This window comes from Adiantum capillus-veneris, chromosome 10 (genome assembly GCF_014529385.1).
Source record: "Adiantum capillus-veneris isolate H3 chromosome 10, ASM1452938v2, whole genome shotgun sequence".
NCBI classification, from domain to species: domain Eukaryota; kingdom Viridiplantae; phylum Streptophyta; class Polypodiopsida; order Polypodiales; family Pteridaceae; genus Adiantum; species Adiantum capillus-veneris.
This window is the reverse complement of record NC_140940.1, coordinates 148,299,085-148,315,100: the sequence shown is the minus strand read 5'-3', so window position 1 is coordinate 148,315,100 and position 16,016 is coordinate 148,299,085. Positions and strand designations below refer to the sequence as shown.

Below are 16,016 nucleotides of genomic sequence, written 5' to 3'. Positions count from 1 at the left end.
AACCGAAGCAAGTCACTTTATTCCAGTGGCTGGTTGCACACCGAGCTACAACAGTTGGGCGTTGGCTTGTACATAGTGGTCTCTCTGCCTCATGTGTAGCTTCGTGCCCAACTCTTGTGTCGGCTGTATCCATGTGCTCCTAGTATCAAGCTTAATTAAATCCTAACGTATGAGTCTACTGGTCTTTGTCCGTGTGAGAGATAGGGAGGATGCATCCAAGGAGTACTAGAACAGAGGCATTCTATCCATGATGAAACCATGTGACTGAAACCATGATGCCCTCTGCCCATACCAGTATCCCCCTATAGCGCTAGCTGTCAGGATCACTCAAGGGCTAGTCGAACATATCTGTCTCTAGGGAGGTCCCATAAACTATGCATGAAGGATACGGATCTAGTAAGTGCCTCGACCACAAGAGAGGGGGCAACTAGCTTGGCTCGAATAATTTCATGTGGTTCGAGGCCTTAGCCCGAATCATCCGAGAGATCATAGAGACTAAAGGCCTCTCCATACATCTCTATCCATCAGTGCTACCAGATTTTCCATGGTGGTCCATTGAGTGTCCCCAAATTTGAACTCCGGAAAGCATAGTTGAAGCCACTAGAGTGTCAAAAAGCCAGATCTTTGTTCAAAATTCCTGAAACTGAAACTGCAAACACATCTTTCCCAAACCTCCCAAGGCTGCATAAGCTCTCATCAATCTAGTCTCTGCTACTCTTCTCACTGAAAACGACGGTCCACTGAAGACTACCCCAATATAGGGGTATGCATCTGTATACTCCACTATCTCCTGGCCATATGTAAAAGTAGGTGCTGACCTCCTGACCCACTATGGTGTGGTGTTAAACACCATAACCTTGGTTTTCCCTAGGTTAACAGACAGTCCACTATCGTGGGCAAATGTGTACAAAGCATCTAATTGACGCTGCATCCCCTCCGGGGCGTGGGACATCAGCACATTATCATCATCATATAACAATAGTAGGATCCATGTCCCTGCCAATGGTGCTCCTCTATCACCATCCCTCAATGTAGTCAGCAACCTCATCCACATACATCCCAAATAGTGTAGGAGATAGCGGGCAGCCCTGTTTCGCCCCAATATTGGAGTGAACCAAATCAGAAATCCCCTCTGGAGTGCGTACATGCCCCACTATTGACTTGTATAGAGCCAGGGTCCCCCAAATCAACTCTTTGGGAACCCCCATCTCTTGTAGTCTGCACATCAATCTAGCTTTGGGCACTGTATTGAAGGCTTTGCGGAAGTTCACAAAGCGACAATAGATCTGTCTCCCATGTGATCTCTCCTCCTCAATAATGGCTCTAAGTGTCAGAATATGATCAAGAGTAGAGTAACCTCTCCTGAAACCCGGTTGTCTTGTTGCCCGTACACCCCCTCTCTCTGCCCGTCTACTCAACTGTTGCTCAAGGATGGATGCATACAACCGTGCCAATGTTTGTCCAATCATGATAGTGCGGTAGTTCCTAGGCTCCATAGGGTCCCCTAACTTGAAGATAGGTACGATAGTAGACAAACACCAAGTATCAGGTAGGCCCTCGCACATGGCACGATTGAACATCACTACTAGAAGCTCTGCAAGCAGGTCTCTGGCATATATAAAATGCTCTGCTACTAGGCCATCGTGATCATATGCTCTCCTAGTCCTCGTCCTATCAATGGCCTTCTTTACCATCTCAGCGGTAAAGAAAGCACATGTGTGTGGGCATGGCTCTGGCGGATCTAGAAGAGGTGGCTGCGCTAAGATTGTGTAGAGAGATGATGCATACTGACCCCATACCTCCATAGAAGTGATGACTGGTGGGGGAGAATGCCCATGGAAGAGTCGCCATGCCTCGCATGAATCTTGGCTCAAAAACAACTCGTATAATTTTTCTCTAACTGAGTTAGAAACGCCCTCTTCTTCCGTCGTACCAAACGCCTAGAAGTAATCAGTGACTGCCTGTGAGTGATGACTCCTAGAAGTACCTCCCTCTGAATTCGGGCTCTGGTCTCTCTACGCTCCTCATCATGCCAGCTATTTTGGGGTGTGCTCCCAGAACGTCGTCGCTGCCCGGGCTCAATATGGGGGTATACCTCTGCTGTTGCATCTTGTAATGTCTCTGTCAATATACATGCGAGCTCCCCTAAAGGTTTCCCCGGACCCTTTATGCATAAGCGTTTGTAGATACCATCTATGTAGACAGAATTAGTCTCCGAAGTAAAAGTGTATCAGGTATGCGTAGGTGTGTACTAGTTGAGCTATGCTGAACTGGGATGAGACGGTAAACGTGAGGAGAGCATGATCATCATCATCATCCATGCCCGAGGATGCTCGGCATCAAGCTTTGTCCAAGACAGTACTGTGTCGGTCTCTGAAGAGCTTCGTCAATGTCGGCCTCTGTAAATAGTCGTATTGGGCATCTCCCATGTGGTGCTAGAATAGTCCTGATTCTCTGGTGGAGCCTTCGTTGATGTCGTGGTCGCTCTTGTAGAAGTGGGCGTCTAGCTCTCTCGAGCTCAATGGCTCTGTCCACTAATATACCTCTGGTAGAAGTGGGCTATGAAGTCTGTTGTGAAGCATGTTCATCCGGCTGGTGAGTCCCTACTCTAAAGAGGTCAGTGATCTTCCTTTGTGAATGTCTCCCACTGCGTGATCTCCTCAAGAGACTTCCCCTGTGTCTGCGCAACTCTAGCAAAAACAACCCGAGGCATCTTTGATCCTGATATCTCATGACTCTAGGGACGGTCCAAATCCCTCTCTGAATAGACAGTGAAAGCGGCCTCGTATCTCATAGTATATCGGACAATGACAAATGTGATGTAGCTGTCTTTGGCTCTATATGACATAACTAGCATATCCTGGCTTCTGCTGCTGATACTCTCCTAAATCTGCCAGTCTCAATCTCTAGCTGATGCGATGATGTGCGCATCTGACCAATAGCACATCGTATCCCATAGGATAAATGAGTGTCCATATAGGCCGATCTGATCACATATCCATCCTATGTTAGTTGGAGAAGATGCTCTCTATAGAAAGCCATCTTCGTGCCCAACTCTTGTACCTGTTGTATCCATGTGCTTCTGGTATCTAGTTGAATCAAATCCTGACGTATAAGTCTAGTGGACTCTGTCCGTTTGAGAGAAAGGGAGGGTGCATTCAAGGAGGACTGGAATGAAGGCAATCTATCCATGTTGTAGCCATGTGACTGAAACCATGATGTCATCTGCCCATACCAACATGATGTGTCCCCTTGTAGCGCTAGCTGTCGGGATTACTCGAGGGCTAGCCAGGCATATCTGTCTCTAGGAAGGTCCCATAAATTATGCATGAAGGAAACTGATCTAGTAAGGGCCTCATCTACGAGAGGGACGGCAGCTAGCTCAGCTCGAATAATCTCATGTGGCACTAAGGCCTTAGCCCGAATCATCCGCGAGATCATAGAGACTAGAGGCCTCTCCATACATCTCTATCCATCAGTGCTACCAGATCTGCCATGGTGGTCCATTGAGGGTCCCCAAATCTGAACTCCGGAAAGCATAGCTGAAGCCACTAGAGTGTCTAGTTATCTGAGACTGGCCTGTCCTGGCATTGAAGTCTCACAAAAGAATGACATCTCCATCCCTAGAGAACTCCCATATGTGCTCATCCAATATCATGTAGGGTGACTCCCCCTTGAGCGATGCATAGTGAGATGTGCTTGGGGCAAAATAGCATATTGCAATGTAGAGTGGCCTCCCTGTCTCCGCTCTCACTCTAACCCACATTTATATTGTCTGCTCATCCCTCCGAACAATACGAATGAGGGGTTGCAGCTCCTCCCTAAATAGGCTTGCCACACCTCCTAACCCCCGTCCTCTATGCGTTGATCTCACTTCTTGCCTACAAGTAGTCTCCCAATGGTATCCCGTCACTCTAGGTAATGTGCCTCTAGGAGTCTGATGCGTTTCTGAGTAAAAAATAATGTCTCTTCCCTTAAAACTATCTTCAAATGTGCCTACATCTAGCTTCATTGATCCGTTACAATTCCATGCTGCCAGAGAGAGAGAGAGAGAGAGAGAGAGAGAGAGAGAGAGAGAGAGAGAGAGAGAGAGAGAGAGAGAGAGAGAGAGAGAGAGAGAGAGAGAGAGAGAGAGAGAGAGAAGAGAAGAAGAAGAAGAAGATTGTTTTAACATCGTAGGAAACTATCCAAGAGACCTTAAAGATCTATCCGATGAGGGGGAGAGAGAGAAATGAAATGAAATGAAATGTTATATTAAACGTCTTCAAAAGGCCAAGATGACCTATGAGACCAAACTGATACAATCCTTGTGGATTTAGTCCAATGTCTGGGTACAAACATAAAATGAAGTAAAGTAAAAGACTAAACTAGAAAAACGAAAAGACTAAAATCATCGGACTGCAATCGTCATCATCATCATCAATGCCCTAAGATGTCCGACATTGGACGTCGTCCGAGAAAGTATTGCATCGGTCGCTGAAGAGCTTCATCAATGTCCGTCTCTATAGATAGTCGTACCGGGCGTCTCCCATATCGTGCTCGGATAGTCCTGATCCTCTGATGGAGCCTCCGTTGATGTCGTGGTCGCCCTCGTAGACGTAAGCGTCTAGCTCTCCCGAGCCCAGTGGCCTTGTCCACTAATATACCTCTAGTTTAAGTGGGATCTTAAGTCTGCTGTGAAGCATGCTTATCTGGCTCTTGAGTCCTTGATCTAAAGAAGTCAGTGATCTCCCTCTGTGAATGTCTCTGAGTGCCTGTTCTCCTCAAGAGACTCTACCTATGTCTGGACAGCTCTAGCACGAGAGAGAGAGAGAGAGAGAGAGAGAGAGAGAGAGAGAGAGAGAGAGAGAGAGAGAGAGAGAGAGAGAGAGAGAGAGAGAGAGAGAGAGAGAGAGAGAGAGAGAGAGAGAGAGAGAGAGAGAGAGAGAGAGAGAGAGAGAGAGAGAGAGAGGAAATGAAATGAAATGTTATATTAACGTCTTCAAAAGGCCAAAATGACCTATGAGACCAAAGCGTTACAATGTGGTGGATCTGATACAAAGTCACAGTAACAAAATGAAATGAAATGACAAAAATGACAAAATGAGATACTATGAAATCCTAAGTTGGTGGGTGTGAACTAAGCAGCTAGCTGGGATAGCTAAATCACAAGTCACAAGAGATCCAGCATTGGTCGCTGACAGATCTCATCAATCTCCTCCATGGTCAGCAGTCTGATCAGGCATCGTGCATGTCGGGCCAAAGTGATCCGAATCCTCTGATGTAGCCTCCGTCGATGCTATGTAGTCCTCCGTAGTCGTGGGCATCTGGATCTCCCCAACTCAGTCACTCGGTCAATCAGTGTGCCTCTGGTGTGCGGCGACAAGATTTGTTGTGGTAGTAGCTCCTCTGGGTGTCCAGTGTCTGCTCTAAAGAAGTCTATGATGTGTCTCTGGGACTAGCTGGCCTCTCTTCTCATGAGGCTCTCTCTGTGTCTGCGCAGCTCGAGCAGAAACAAACCTAGGCATCTCTGATCCTCCTACCTCATGACTGTGGAGAGTTGTCCAAAGCCCTCTCTGGACAAGCAATGGAAGCGGCCTCGTATCTCGTAGTAGACGGGGCAATGCCATGTGTAGTGTAACTCTGTCGCAGGCTCCATGTCACACAGGGGGCATGTCCTGGCCTCTGCTGGTACTCCGCTGTATCTCCCAGTCTCGATCCATAGCTGGTGTGAAGATGTGCGTATCTGGCCAATCACACCGTATCCCATGAGACAAGTGGGTGTCCATGTATCTAGGCCTCGTCACAAAATTGTCCACCGTAAGCTGGAGAAGATGCTCTCTGTAGAAAGCCATCTTTGTGCCCAACGCCTGTGTTGGCTGTATCCATGTCCTCCTGGTGTCAGGTCCTGGCGGATGAGCTTGGTCATCTCGGAGTGTGTAAGAGTCAGGGAGGGTGCATCCAGTGAGTACTGGAAGGGGGGCAATCTGTCTATACTGAACCCATGCGCCTGGAACCATGATGTCATCTCCCCATACCAACATGCTTTATCTCCCTGCATGGCTAACTGTCGAGAGGACTCAAGTGCAAGGCGGGCATATCTGTCTCTGGGAAGTTCCCACTTGCTATGTATGAAGGAGACAGATCTAGTGAGCGCATCAACCACTAATGGGGGGGCAGCTAGCTTTGTCTATAATAGCACGTGGTACTGAAGCCTTGGCTCTAATGAGCTGCGAGATCATAGAGACCAAGGGCTTCTCCATGCCCCCCCACCCATCAGTGCAACCTGTCCTCCCTTGAAGATCCAATGAAGGTCCCCAGATCTCAGCTCCATGGAGCAATGCAGAAGCCACCAAAGTGTCAAAGAGCCAGAGCTTTGTCCGAGGCTCCTGAAACTGAACCTGTGAACACATCCTCTCCAATCTACCCAATGCCGAATGGGCTCTAGTCCAATGTAGTCTCTGCTGCTCTCTTCAATGAAAATACTGGTCCACTAAAAACCACTCCAAGGTAATTGTAAGCATCTGTATAGTCCACCGTCTCCTGGCCGTATGTGAATGCGGGCACTGACCTCCTGATCCACTGTGGGGTGGTATTAAATACCATGACCTTGGTCTTACCAAGGTTGACAGACAAACCACTTTTAATGGGCAAACCTATGCAAAGCATCCAAGTGACGTTGCATCCCCTCCAGAGAGTCGAAGATCAACACAATATCATCAGCATATAACAATAGCGGAATCCATGTCCTTGGCAGCGGTGCACCTCTATCCCCATCTCTCTCAGTGTAGTCAGAAACCTCATCCACATACATACCAAAAAGAGTAGGAGAGAGCGGACAACCCTGCTTCACCCCAATAGTGGAGTGAACCGGTGTAGATAGACCCTTTGAGGTGTGTACATTCCCTACTACTGATCTGTACAATGCCATGATCCCCCAAATGAGCTCTGTGGGTACTCCCATCTCCTGTAATCTGCGCATCAATCTAGCTCTGGGTACTATGTCAAATGCTTTGCGGAAGTCCACAAAGCTACAATAGATCCGTCTCCCACAGGATCTGCCCTCCTCGATGATGGCCCTGAGTGTCAAGATATGGTCAAGAGTAGAAAAACCTCTCATGAACCCTTCCTACCTAGCTGCACGCACTCCCTCTCTCTCTGCCCATCTACTCAGCTGCTGCTCAAGAATAGATGTGTACAACCTTGCCAATGTGTGTCCAATCATGATAGTGCGATAATTCTCAGGCTCCATAGGGTCTCCTGATTTGAAGATAGGTACAATCGTAGATAGGCTCCAAGTATCAGGCAAGCCCTCACACATGGCACAGTTAAACATAACTGCTAGAAGCTCTGCTAGTAGATCTCTGGCATGCCTAAAATGCTCGGTCACCAAGCCATCATGATCATATGCTCTCCCAGTCTTCATCCTGTCAATGGCCTTCTTCACCATCTCAGCGGTGAAAAAAACACATGTGTGTGGGCATGGATCGGGGGCGGGGGGGGGGGGGGGGGGGTCAGGAAGGGGCGGTTGTCCAGAAACTGTGTACAAAGATGATGCGTACTGACCCCAAGTCTCTGTAGAGGTAATGGTAGGGGGGGGAGACGCTCATGAAAGAGCCGCCATGCCTCACGTGAGTCCTGACTCAAGAATAGCTGGTAGAGATCTTGCTCTAGTCGAGCCAAAAATGCCCTCTTCTTCCGCCGCACCAGGCGTCGGAAGTCAATCTGTGAGACTGTCTGTGAGTGATGTCCCCCAAAAGCACTTCCCTCTGAAGTCTAGCTCTAGTCTGGCGGCATTCCTCATCATACCAGTTGTTTCGAGGCATGCTCCCAGAATGGCGTGTATGCTCAGGCTCGGTGTGTGGATATGTCTCTGCTGCTGCATCATGTAATGTCTGTGCCAGTATAGTAGTAAGCTCCTCCAAAGGTCGCCTTGGCTCCTCAGTGCATAGACGTCTGTAGATCTCGACTATGTATACGGAATCTGTCTCTTGCAAGAAGGTGTAGCGAGTAGGGGCTGCTACACGTGGACTATGTGCTACACTGAACTGGAAAGAGATGGTTAGCGACGCAATAGCATGATCCACTGCCACCCCAACAGGTCTGGGTCCGACCATGAGATCCTGGATACTAGAGATGAGGCTTGGTTGCGCCATGACATAATCCACTGTGCTGGCTCCGTGTCTGTGTGGAAAGCATGTGAAACTTCCCGCATCGGGAAATGTCTGTAGGCCAATCAAGATGGCCAATCCATGTGCAATCCCCATGTCTATCAAGTGCCGTCCATACTGAGTATGTTCCGCATCCTGTGATAGTCTAGATAGGCCCGTCTTTGCGACATCCAGCTCTCTCAGCATCTCCTCTGAAGTATCATAAAATACTGTCTGATGATGGGCAGTCCTAGCATTGAAGTCCCCTAGAATGATAATGTCACCATCTCTAGAGAATTCCCATGTGTGATCATCCAAAATAGAGAAGGGGGACTGTCCTCTGGGTGGTGCATATACTGACATACTCGGGGGAAAGTAGCAAATAGCAATGTAAAGATATCTGCCAGTCTCTGCTCTCAATCTCACCCACACTTACCTAGCTTGCTCATCCGTGCGAGCGATATGTATCAATGGATGCAACTCCTCCCTGAATAACACTGCCACTCCTCCAGAGCCCCGCACTCTGTGCTCTGATCGTGTCTCCTGTCTACAAGCTGTTTCCCATCTGTATCCACTAATGTGAGGCATAGACTGCCCAGGGGCCTGATGTGTCTCAGAGTAGAAGATGATGTCTCTCCCACTGAAACTCTCCTCAAAAGCACTTACATCAAGACACATAGATCCATTACAATTCCAGGTAGCAACTTTGAGTGTGGCCCCATAGGTCTCACACCGTCATGTGGAGCGTGGCTCCAATATCACCACTCTTCCATCTTGGTAAAAAGCAATCTTACCTTTTTCCCTTGCCGCTCTAATCTCTGGCATTACCTCTTGCATATGGGCGACCTGTGAGAGGGTAAGGTCATCATCTACATTATCTTTGTCTTTTAGGCCGCAAATTCTCACATGTAGAGAGCGTACACGTCTTCTTTGCTCCTCTTCTAGTGTCAGGTTGATAATAGTGGGTGTGGATGTTGTTTCCTTACTTTTCCCTTTCTTGGCAACCTCAATCCATTTCTCAGCCTCATCTGCTTTCTATTGAGTCTTTGTGATAACGTCCACCCAAGAGGTCGTCATTTCTTTATGCTGCTCTTCCCCTTCTTTGATGGCTCGCACTTGCTCTTTGATTGTGTTGAGTTCTTCTATTACCGAGGGTTGCAATTCTCCCTCTCAAGCGTGTTTCGTGATCGTGCCTCCGTGAGCTTCTTTTTGAGTGACGCAATCTCTTCGTCTTGGGCCGTCACACGATCTCCCATTGCAATGATCTTGCTTTCTTGGGCCAAAACGCGATCTTCGAGCAGTTTTATTGTACCTAATAGGTGGCGGTTGATCTTGTTAATGGTCTCGACCATTTCTTCTTTGCATTTTTGGACTGCGTCCTCTAAGGGGTCGGCCTCATTCTGCTTCCTCATGGTTGGCCGTTGCTAACAAACGAGACGAAATGTTGCGGAGATCTACACGCACCGGGGCTTCCACATTATGCATACATGTTCCCACATTAAGCATACATGGCGTATTCAATTTCTGCAGTTTTTCAAATACAGCAGTCAAATGGAACTGCAGAGAGAGAGAGAGAGAGAGAGAGGGAGAGAGAGAGAGAGTCTCAACTTGGAATGGATAAGAAGAAATTGTAGCCATGATTCTTGCTCAACAGGTCTCAACATGAGAAACAGTCTGGTGTTGGCCGCCATACTTACCTATTGGCTCCTATCTGCCAACCCACCAAGCTCACCAATGGCCGTTGGGCTAAGCTAGTTTAATGCGCTAGTCTATACTTCTGGACAGCAATAGTCTGGTTAAACAGAGCAATATCGTTTTTTGATATCTGCATGCAACTGTCTGCACAATTGTGAGTCCATGCGTGGGTGATAAAGCAGAGGTGCTTTTTGATAGAAAACAGCCAAAATCTGCAGCAACACCACTATAACTATTAGCTTGAAAGCTTCAGGTTGGGAGTTCTAAACTTGTGAGAATCTGGACTGAAAAATCAAAGGCAGTCTGAACGAGTTTACGAATTTATTTGAGCACCTTGATAACCTCTTGCTGTGTATGTAGAGTTATAAATTTGAAGCTTCAGAAGCACTTTTTGATCCATAGTAGGTGTCAGATTGAGAATGGCATATACGCAGCTGGGAAAGTTTATCGCTCAGTTAATGTTGTGTTTGGTGACCACTAATCATCAAAGTTTTGTCACAGCTTTTTTATTGGCCTAACCAAGTATTTGCTTGCTATGGGTTTATCATTATGCTTTTGGCTCCATATCCTGTGTGATGATATTGACACAATAGAAAGGAAAATCCTTGCTGAACAAGAACATGGTATTTATCTCTCCTTTTCGCAGAAATATGGAGGAGGAGCAAAAGCTGTCTTTCGTGTTGAGACACTACAGAACTGGCTGGTGTCTAATAATCGGACAGGCACAAGCTTCAAACGTTTCCTTTTTTCTTGGTTTCTAAACACTTAGCATGCATGCCAATTGGAAACGATTGGATTGCTAAGTTAAACAAGGTGTATGGCTGTAAGGCCATAAAATCTAGCAGGAGTCATAGGGAGGTTTAGTGAAAGGAATTAAAGACTTGCCAAATTGGTGTTTAAGCAGGAGAGGATTACAGCCAAGCTGTAGAGAAATTTATCAGATCATGTGCAGCATATTGTGTGGCTACATGCGTTCTTGGAATTGGGGACAGGCACAATGACAATGTTATGATTAAACGAACTGGTGAATTTTTCCGTATCCACTCAACCTTTGTGAAGAATTATCCAGATCGATTAAATGATAGCTGCACATGAATATTATATATATCATTGCTCGATCAAACTTGAACTTTTATGGTACATGTAAGATTGTTCTACAACTACACAAGAAATGATGCTAGCAGTGCTTATATGTGTTCATGTGTGTGCAAAGCCCATCCAATTTTCTCAGACAGTTTATAGTCAATAGAGGTTTTGACGCTTTTCGCTGTGAAACTAAAATAAAGATGACTTGCGTTGCCTCTAACCAAATCAAGACATTGATTTTGGCCACATTCTTGGGCATTTCAAGTCCAAATTTGGAATAAAAAGGGAAAGAGCTAAGTTTGTGGTAAGATTCTAGTTCTTTTCATGTTACGCAAGGAAATGTATATAAGAAGGCTTCTGCTTGTAATTAACGACGTTTAGGTGTGTAAGGTCTGCAAATGTAGGAGATGTTGACTGATTTTTGCATTTACAACAGTTTACACCAGATATGGCTTATGTGATGGGTGGAACGGCAGATGAGCGTTTCAACCAGTTCCAAGAGCTCTGCGGGCTTGCCTTCAACAAATTGCGTGAAAACGCTCATTTGTTTCTGAACCTGATTAACTTGGTAAGTGCATAATAATTCAAGCTCTTTGTCAAGCTATCTTTTGTTTCGTACTATGAAACCATTATGTGTAGTATGAAGAAAATGTTCCTGGTAGAAAGCCATCTTCGTCCCTAGCATGTGTGAGGGCTCTAGCCATGTCCTCCTAGTCTCCAGCTGGATGAGGTCTTGTCTAATGACTCTAGTACTCTCCTAATGTGTTAGGGTGAGGGAGAGTGCATCTTGAGATATTGAAAGGGGTTTATTTTGTCTATGAAGCTCAAACCATGATGTCATCTGTGCATACCAGCATGATGTGTTTCCATCCATGTAACTTGCCTAGAAGACTCAAGAGCAAGTCGGGCATAACTATCTCGGGGCAACCCATATATACTATGGAGAAATGATAGTAATCTACATAAGGCCTCAACTACAATCGGTGGTGTTGGTATTTGTGCTCTAATGATCTCATGCGGGATTGAGGCCTTGGCCCTAATCATCCTAGAGATCATGGATATCAACGGTCGCTCCATTGACATCCATCCCTCATATGTGCGTCCCGATCTGCTGCGATCATCTAAGTTGGGCCCCCATGTCTGTACACCATAGAGTATGGCTGATGTGACCACAGTGTGAAAAGGCCATAGCTTAGTATGTGGCTCCTGGAACTGCACCTGTGCACACATCCTCTCTAGTCCATCCAATGCTGCATATCCTCTAGTCAGCCTTACCTGTAGTCCTGACCCACTATGCTGTGGTGTTGAATACCATGGCCTTGTTCTGCGCAAAAGTTTGTAAGGCCTCGAGGTGTTTCTGCATACCCTCTGGGGAGCCTGCTATAAGCCCATTATCATCAGCATACAACAATAGTGATATCCAAGGGCCAGCCAACTGGGCTCCTCTGCCTCTTGAGCTCTGCTCCGCTCCCAATGTAGTCCGAGATCTCATCAACATATAATCCAAAAATGGTCGGTGAGAGTGGGTATCCCTGTTTCACCCCTATATTGCAATGAGCCAGCTGTGATAAACCTTCTGAGGTCCGTACTCGTCCAACCACAGTCTCATAGAGTGCAATAATGGATACTCCTAAAGCGTGCAGTCTCAACATCAGTCTGGTTCTCGGCATCGTGTCAAAGGCTTTGCGGAAATCCACAAAGATGCAATATATCCTTCTCCCATGTGCTCTACCCTCCTCAATGTGTGTGTGAGAGAGAGAGAGAGAGAGAGAGAGAGAGAGAGAGAGAGAGAGAGAGAGAGAGAGAGAAATGAAATGAAATGATATATTAACGTCTTCAAAAAGGCCAAAATGACCTATGAGACCATCAGATACAAAGTGGTGAATCTGATACAATGTCCGAAGTACAAGTACAAAAAGTACTGAATGTAAAATGTGAAAAATGAAAAATGAAGTGTGAAATGTGAAATGTGAAATGTAGAATAGGCCCTCAATGACACTCTGGGTGTCGTGCTAGAATGCCTCTGATCCTTTGCTGGAGTCTCCGTCGATGGAGTGTGCTCCTGTGTCTCGGTCGTGGTCGTCTCGATCTCCCGAGCTCAGTCGACCTGTCAATGAGGGTGCCTCTGGTATGAATGTGGGTACAACCCTGTGGTGGTGGTTGGTCTCCTGGCTCCCTCGATCCGAAGAAATCTGTGATCTGTGTCTATGACTGTCGTACTCCATGTCTCCTCAACAGACTATCTCTATATCGATGTAGCTCGAGTAGATATAAGCCAAGGTATCTCTGATCCTGATACCTCATGACTCTATCTAGGGGTCCAAAACCCTCCCAATGGAAGCACCCTCGTATCTCATAATACACAGTGCAGTGGCATATGTAGTGTAGCTTTGTCTCTGGCTCTCTATCGCATAGTTGGCATGTCCTAGACTCCGGTGGTATCCCTCTGAATCTACCCGTCTCAATCTCCAGCTGGTGTGACGATGTGCGAATCTGACATCGCAGACCATGAGACAAATGAGTGTCCATGTAGCACGGACGAATCACAAACCCATCTCCCGAAAGTTGGAGAAGATGCTCTTTGTAGAAAGCCATCTTCGTGCCCAACTCCTGCATCGGCTCTACCCATGTCCTCCTGGTGTCCAACTGTATAAGATCCTGACGAATGAGTCTAGTGATCTCCGTCCGTGTGAATGGCAATGAGGGTGCATCTAGGGAATACTGAAAAGGAGGCAGTCTATCCATGCTGAAACCATGCCTCTGAAACCATGAGGTCATCTGTGCATACCAACATGATGCGTCTCCCTGCATCGCTAACTGTCTAGAGGACTCAAGAGCCAATCTAGTATATCTACCTCTATGTGTATCCCATAGACTGTGCATAAAGGACACTGATCTGGTAAGAGCCTCAATCTCTATAGGAGGGGCGGCTACCTCCGCTCGAATAATCGCATGTGGTACGGAGGCCTTGGCTCTAATCATCCGGGATATCATAAATACCAAGGGTCTCTCCATGCTCCTCCAATTGTCATGATTCACATATGGTCTCCAAACTTGGACTCTGAAGCAACCAAAGTATCAAAGAGCCATAGCTTTGTTCATGGTTCTTGAAACTGAACCTGCGAACACATCCTCTCTAGCCCTACCAATGCCGCATAGGCTCTAGACAGTCTAGTCTCTACTGCTCTCCTCAGAGTAAACCTCGGTCCCGTGAATACTACCCCCAGATATGTATATTCATCTGTGTACTCCACAGTGTCTTGACCATATACGAGTGTAGGTGCTGATCTCTTGACCCACTGTGGTGTGGTGTTAAACACCATAACCTTGGTTTTACCAAGGTTCATAGACAATCCGCTATCCTCGGCAAAGCTGTGCAATGCATCCAACTGTCTCTGCATGCCCTCTGGTGACTCTGATATCAACACAATATCATCAGCATATAATAACAAAGGGATCCATGTCCCTGCTAGCTGAGCGCCTCTATTGCCCCCTCTGTCAATGTAGTCAGATACCTCATCTAGATACATACCAAATAGTGTAGGGGACAAAGGACACCCCTGTTTCACTCCAATAGTGGAATGAACAATGTCAGAAATCCCCTCAAGAGTGCGTACCTGGCTAGTCACGGAGCTGTATAAAGCCATGATCCCCCATATGATCTCTGTGGGTACTCCCAACTTCAGTAGCCTGCGCATCAATCTGGCCCTCGGCACTGTGTCAAATGCTTTGCGGAAGTCCACAGAGAGAGAGAGAGAGAGAGAGAGAGAGAGAGAGAGAGAGAGAGAGAGAGAGAGAGAGAGAGAGAGAAGAATATAATGCTTTCATAATCTTATGAGAATGAGAATGTGTGCTTTCATCCTACATTTTGGGTGTGATGCCTATGCCAACAACGTGGACCTTTTGTGAAATTTGATCACTAACTGCTTCCATGAAGAAAATTGCAGATGGTATCGAGTGGGATCCCCGAACTTGCAACTCCTCAGAATGTGTGTTACCTCCGTGATATTTTAGTGTTGGACTTGTCAGAGGAAGATGCCAAGGAAAAATTCAATGAATGGATATTTGAGAGTCTTCAAACCACAGCAACTCAAGTAAACTATGCAATACACACGTGGGCTCATGGTTAGGGCCTTCAATGCTTTGAATAATTTCGTACAACTATCAGTCATGAGAACCAACATACATAGCCAGATGCAAAGAGCTGATAGCTCAATGGAGCTCTTCTTCAGAGTGAGTTCCTCCTTGATTTCACAGCTTTCTTCAATCTCGAGAAGAATGTCTCTTTCAACTAAGGTGATCTGAATATGTGCTTCGGAAGATGTGGAGAAAGCATACAGCAACATACAAAATCTAGAGAGAAGCACTAATAACAAGGGAGGATGTGGGGGCTGGACATAGCACATGTAAGGTCTCAGCTTCCCACTCTCAAGCCCTTTTTTTTTTTTTGTTTGAAGGAAATAGAACTTTGAGGAAATAGAACCCCAGCATCTAATACTATAACATGTACAATACATCTCTCATTCTAAGCCTTACATCTGAGTAGGACATAGGAATCTTTTTCCTCCATTGGGTCCATTTGGTGACTTTTTGCAAAGCAGGGATTGATAAAGTAGGGTCTGCTAGAAACTTCATTCCCACTCTCAAATGTCATGGAAAACCACCTCTTTCTCTTTGCCTTCTCCATCACTTTTTTGGCATGTTAAAACATGCCATAGAGGGAAAGGGAGAAAGGCATACAAATTTTTGAGTACCTTTTTATGGCTTTCTAAAAGTAACTTCATTAATTCCTACACCGGCCTTTTCATGTACACAATTGAAATCTTTTCGTTAGGTTTTAAATTTTTAATGGCCCCTTCCTTTCACAACCTTACACAGTTCCATGACTTGATTCTGCTTTTTTTAATGTTTTAGAATGCCAACATGGACCTTCTCCTCGTCTAGTTTTTAAATGGGTCCCTTCATTTAAAGACCTCATGACTTCTTTTCAAATTTTTGTTTTAAAATGCTAATGTGAGCCTTCAACTTCTGTAGATGCACCTCTTAGTTTAAGGGCCTCAAGAGTGACTTTTCGTTCTAAAATGCCAATGTGAGCCTTCACCTTGG

General features: G+C 46.2%; 1 protein-coding gene across 5 annotated transcripts in view; it reads left to right on the top strand.

Annotated features, from left to right (window-relative positions):
• Positions 1-15,703, top strand: part of LOC147449836 (uncharacterized) — an 88,404-nt gene extending 72,701 nt beyond the window's left edge. For 4 of the 5 annotated variants that reach the window (XM_086522194.1, XM_086522196.1, XM_086522197.1 and 1 more), the window contains 5 exons: positions 10,471-10,546; positions 10,729-10,860; positions 11,141-11,214; positions 11,347-11,478; positions 14,858-15,703. In XM_086522194.1, coding sequence (XP_086378320.1) covers positions 10,471-10,546; positions 10,729-10,860; positions 11,141-11,214; positions 11,347-11,478; positions 14,858-15,040 — 597 coding nt within the window. In that variant the 3' untranslated portion in view covers positions 15,041-15,703. Of the gene's footprint in view, positions 1-10,470; positions 10,547-10,728; positions 10,861-11,140; positions 11,215-11,346; positions 11,479-14,847 lie in introns of all 5 variants that reach the window. The other variant, XM_086522195.1, reaches the window with a different exon arrangement.
• The last annotated feature ends 313 nt before the right edge of the window (positions 15,704-16,016 follow it).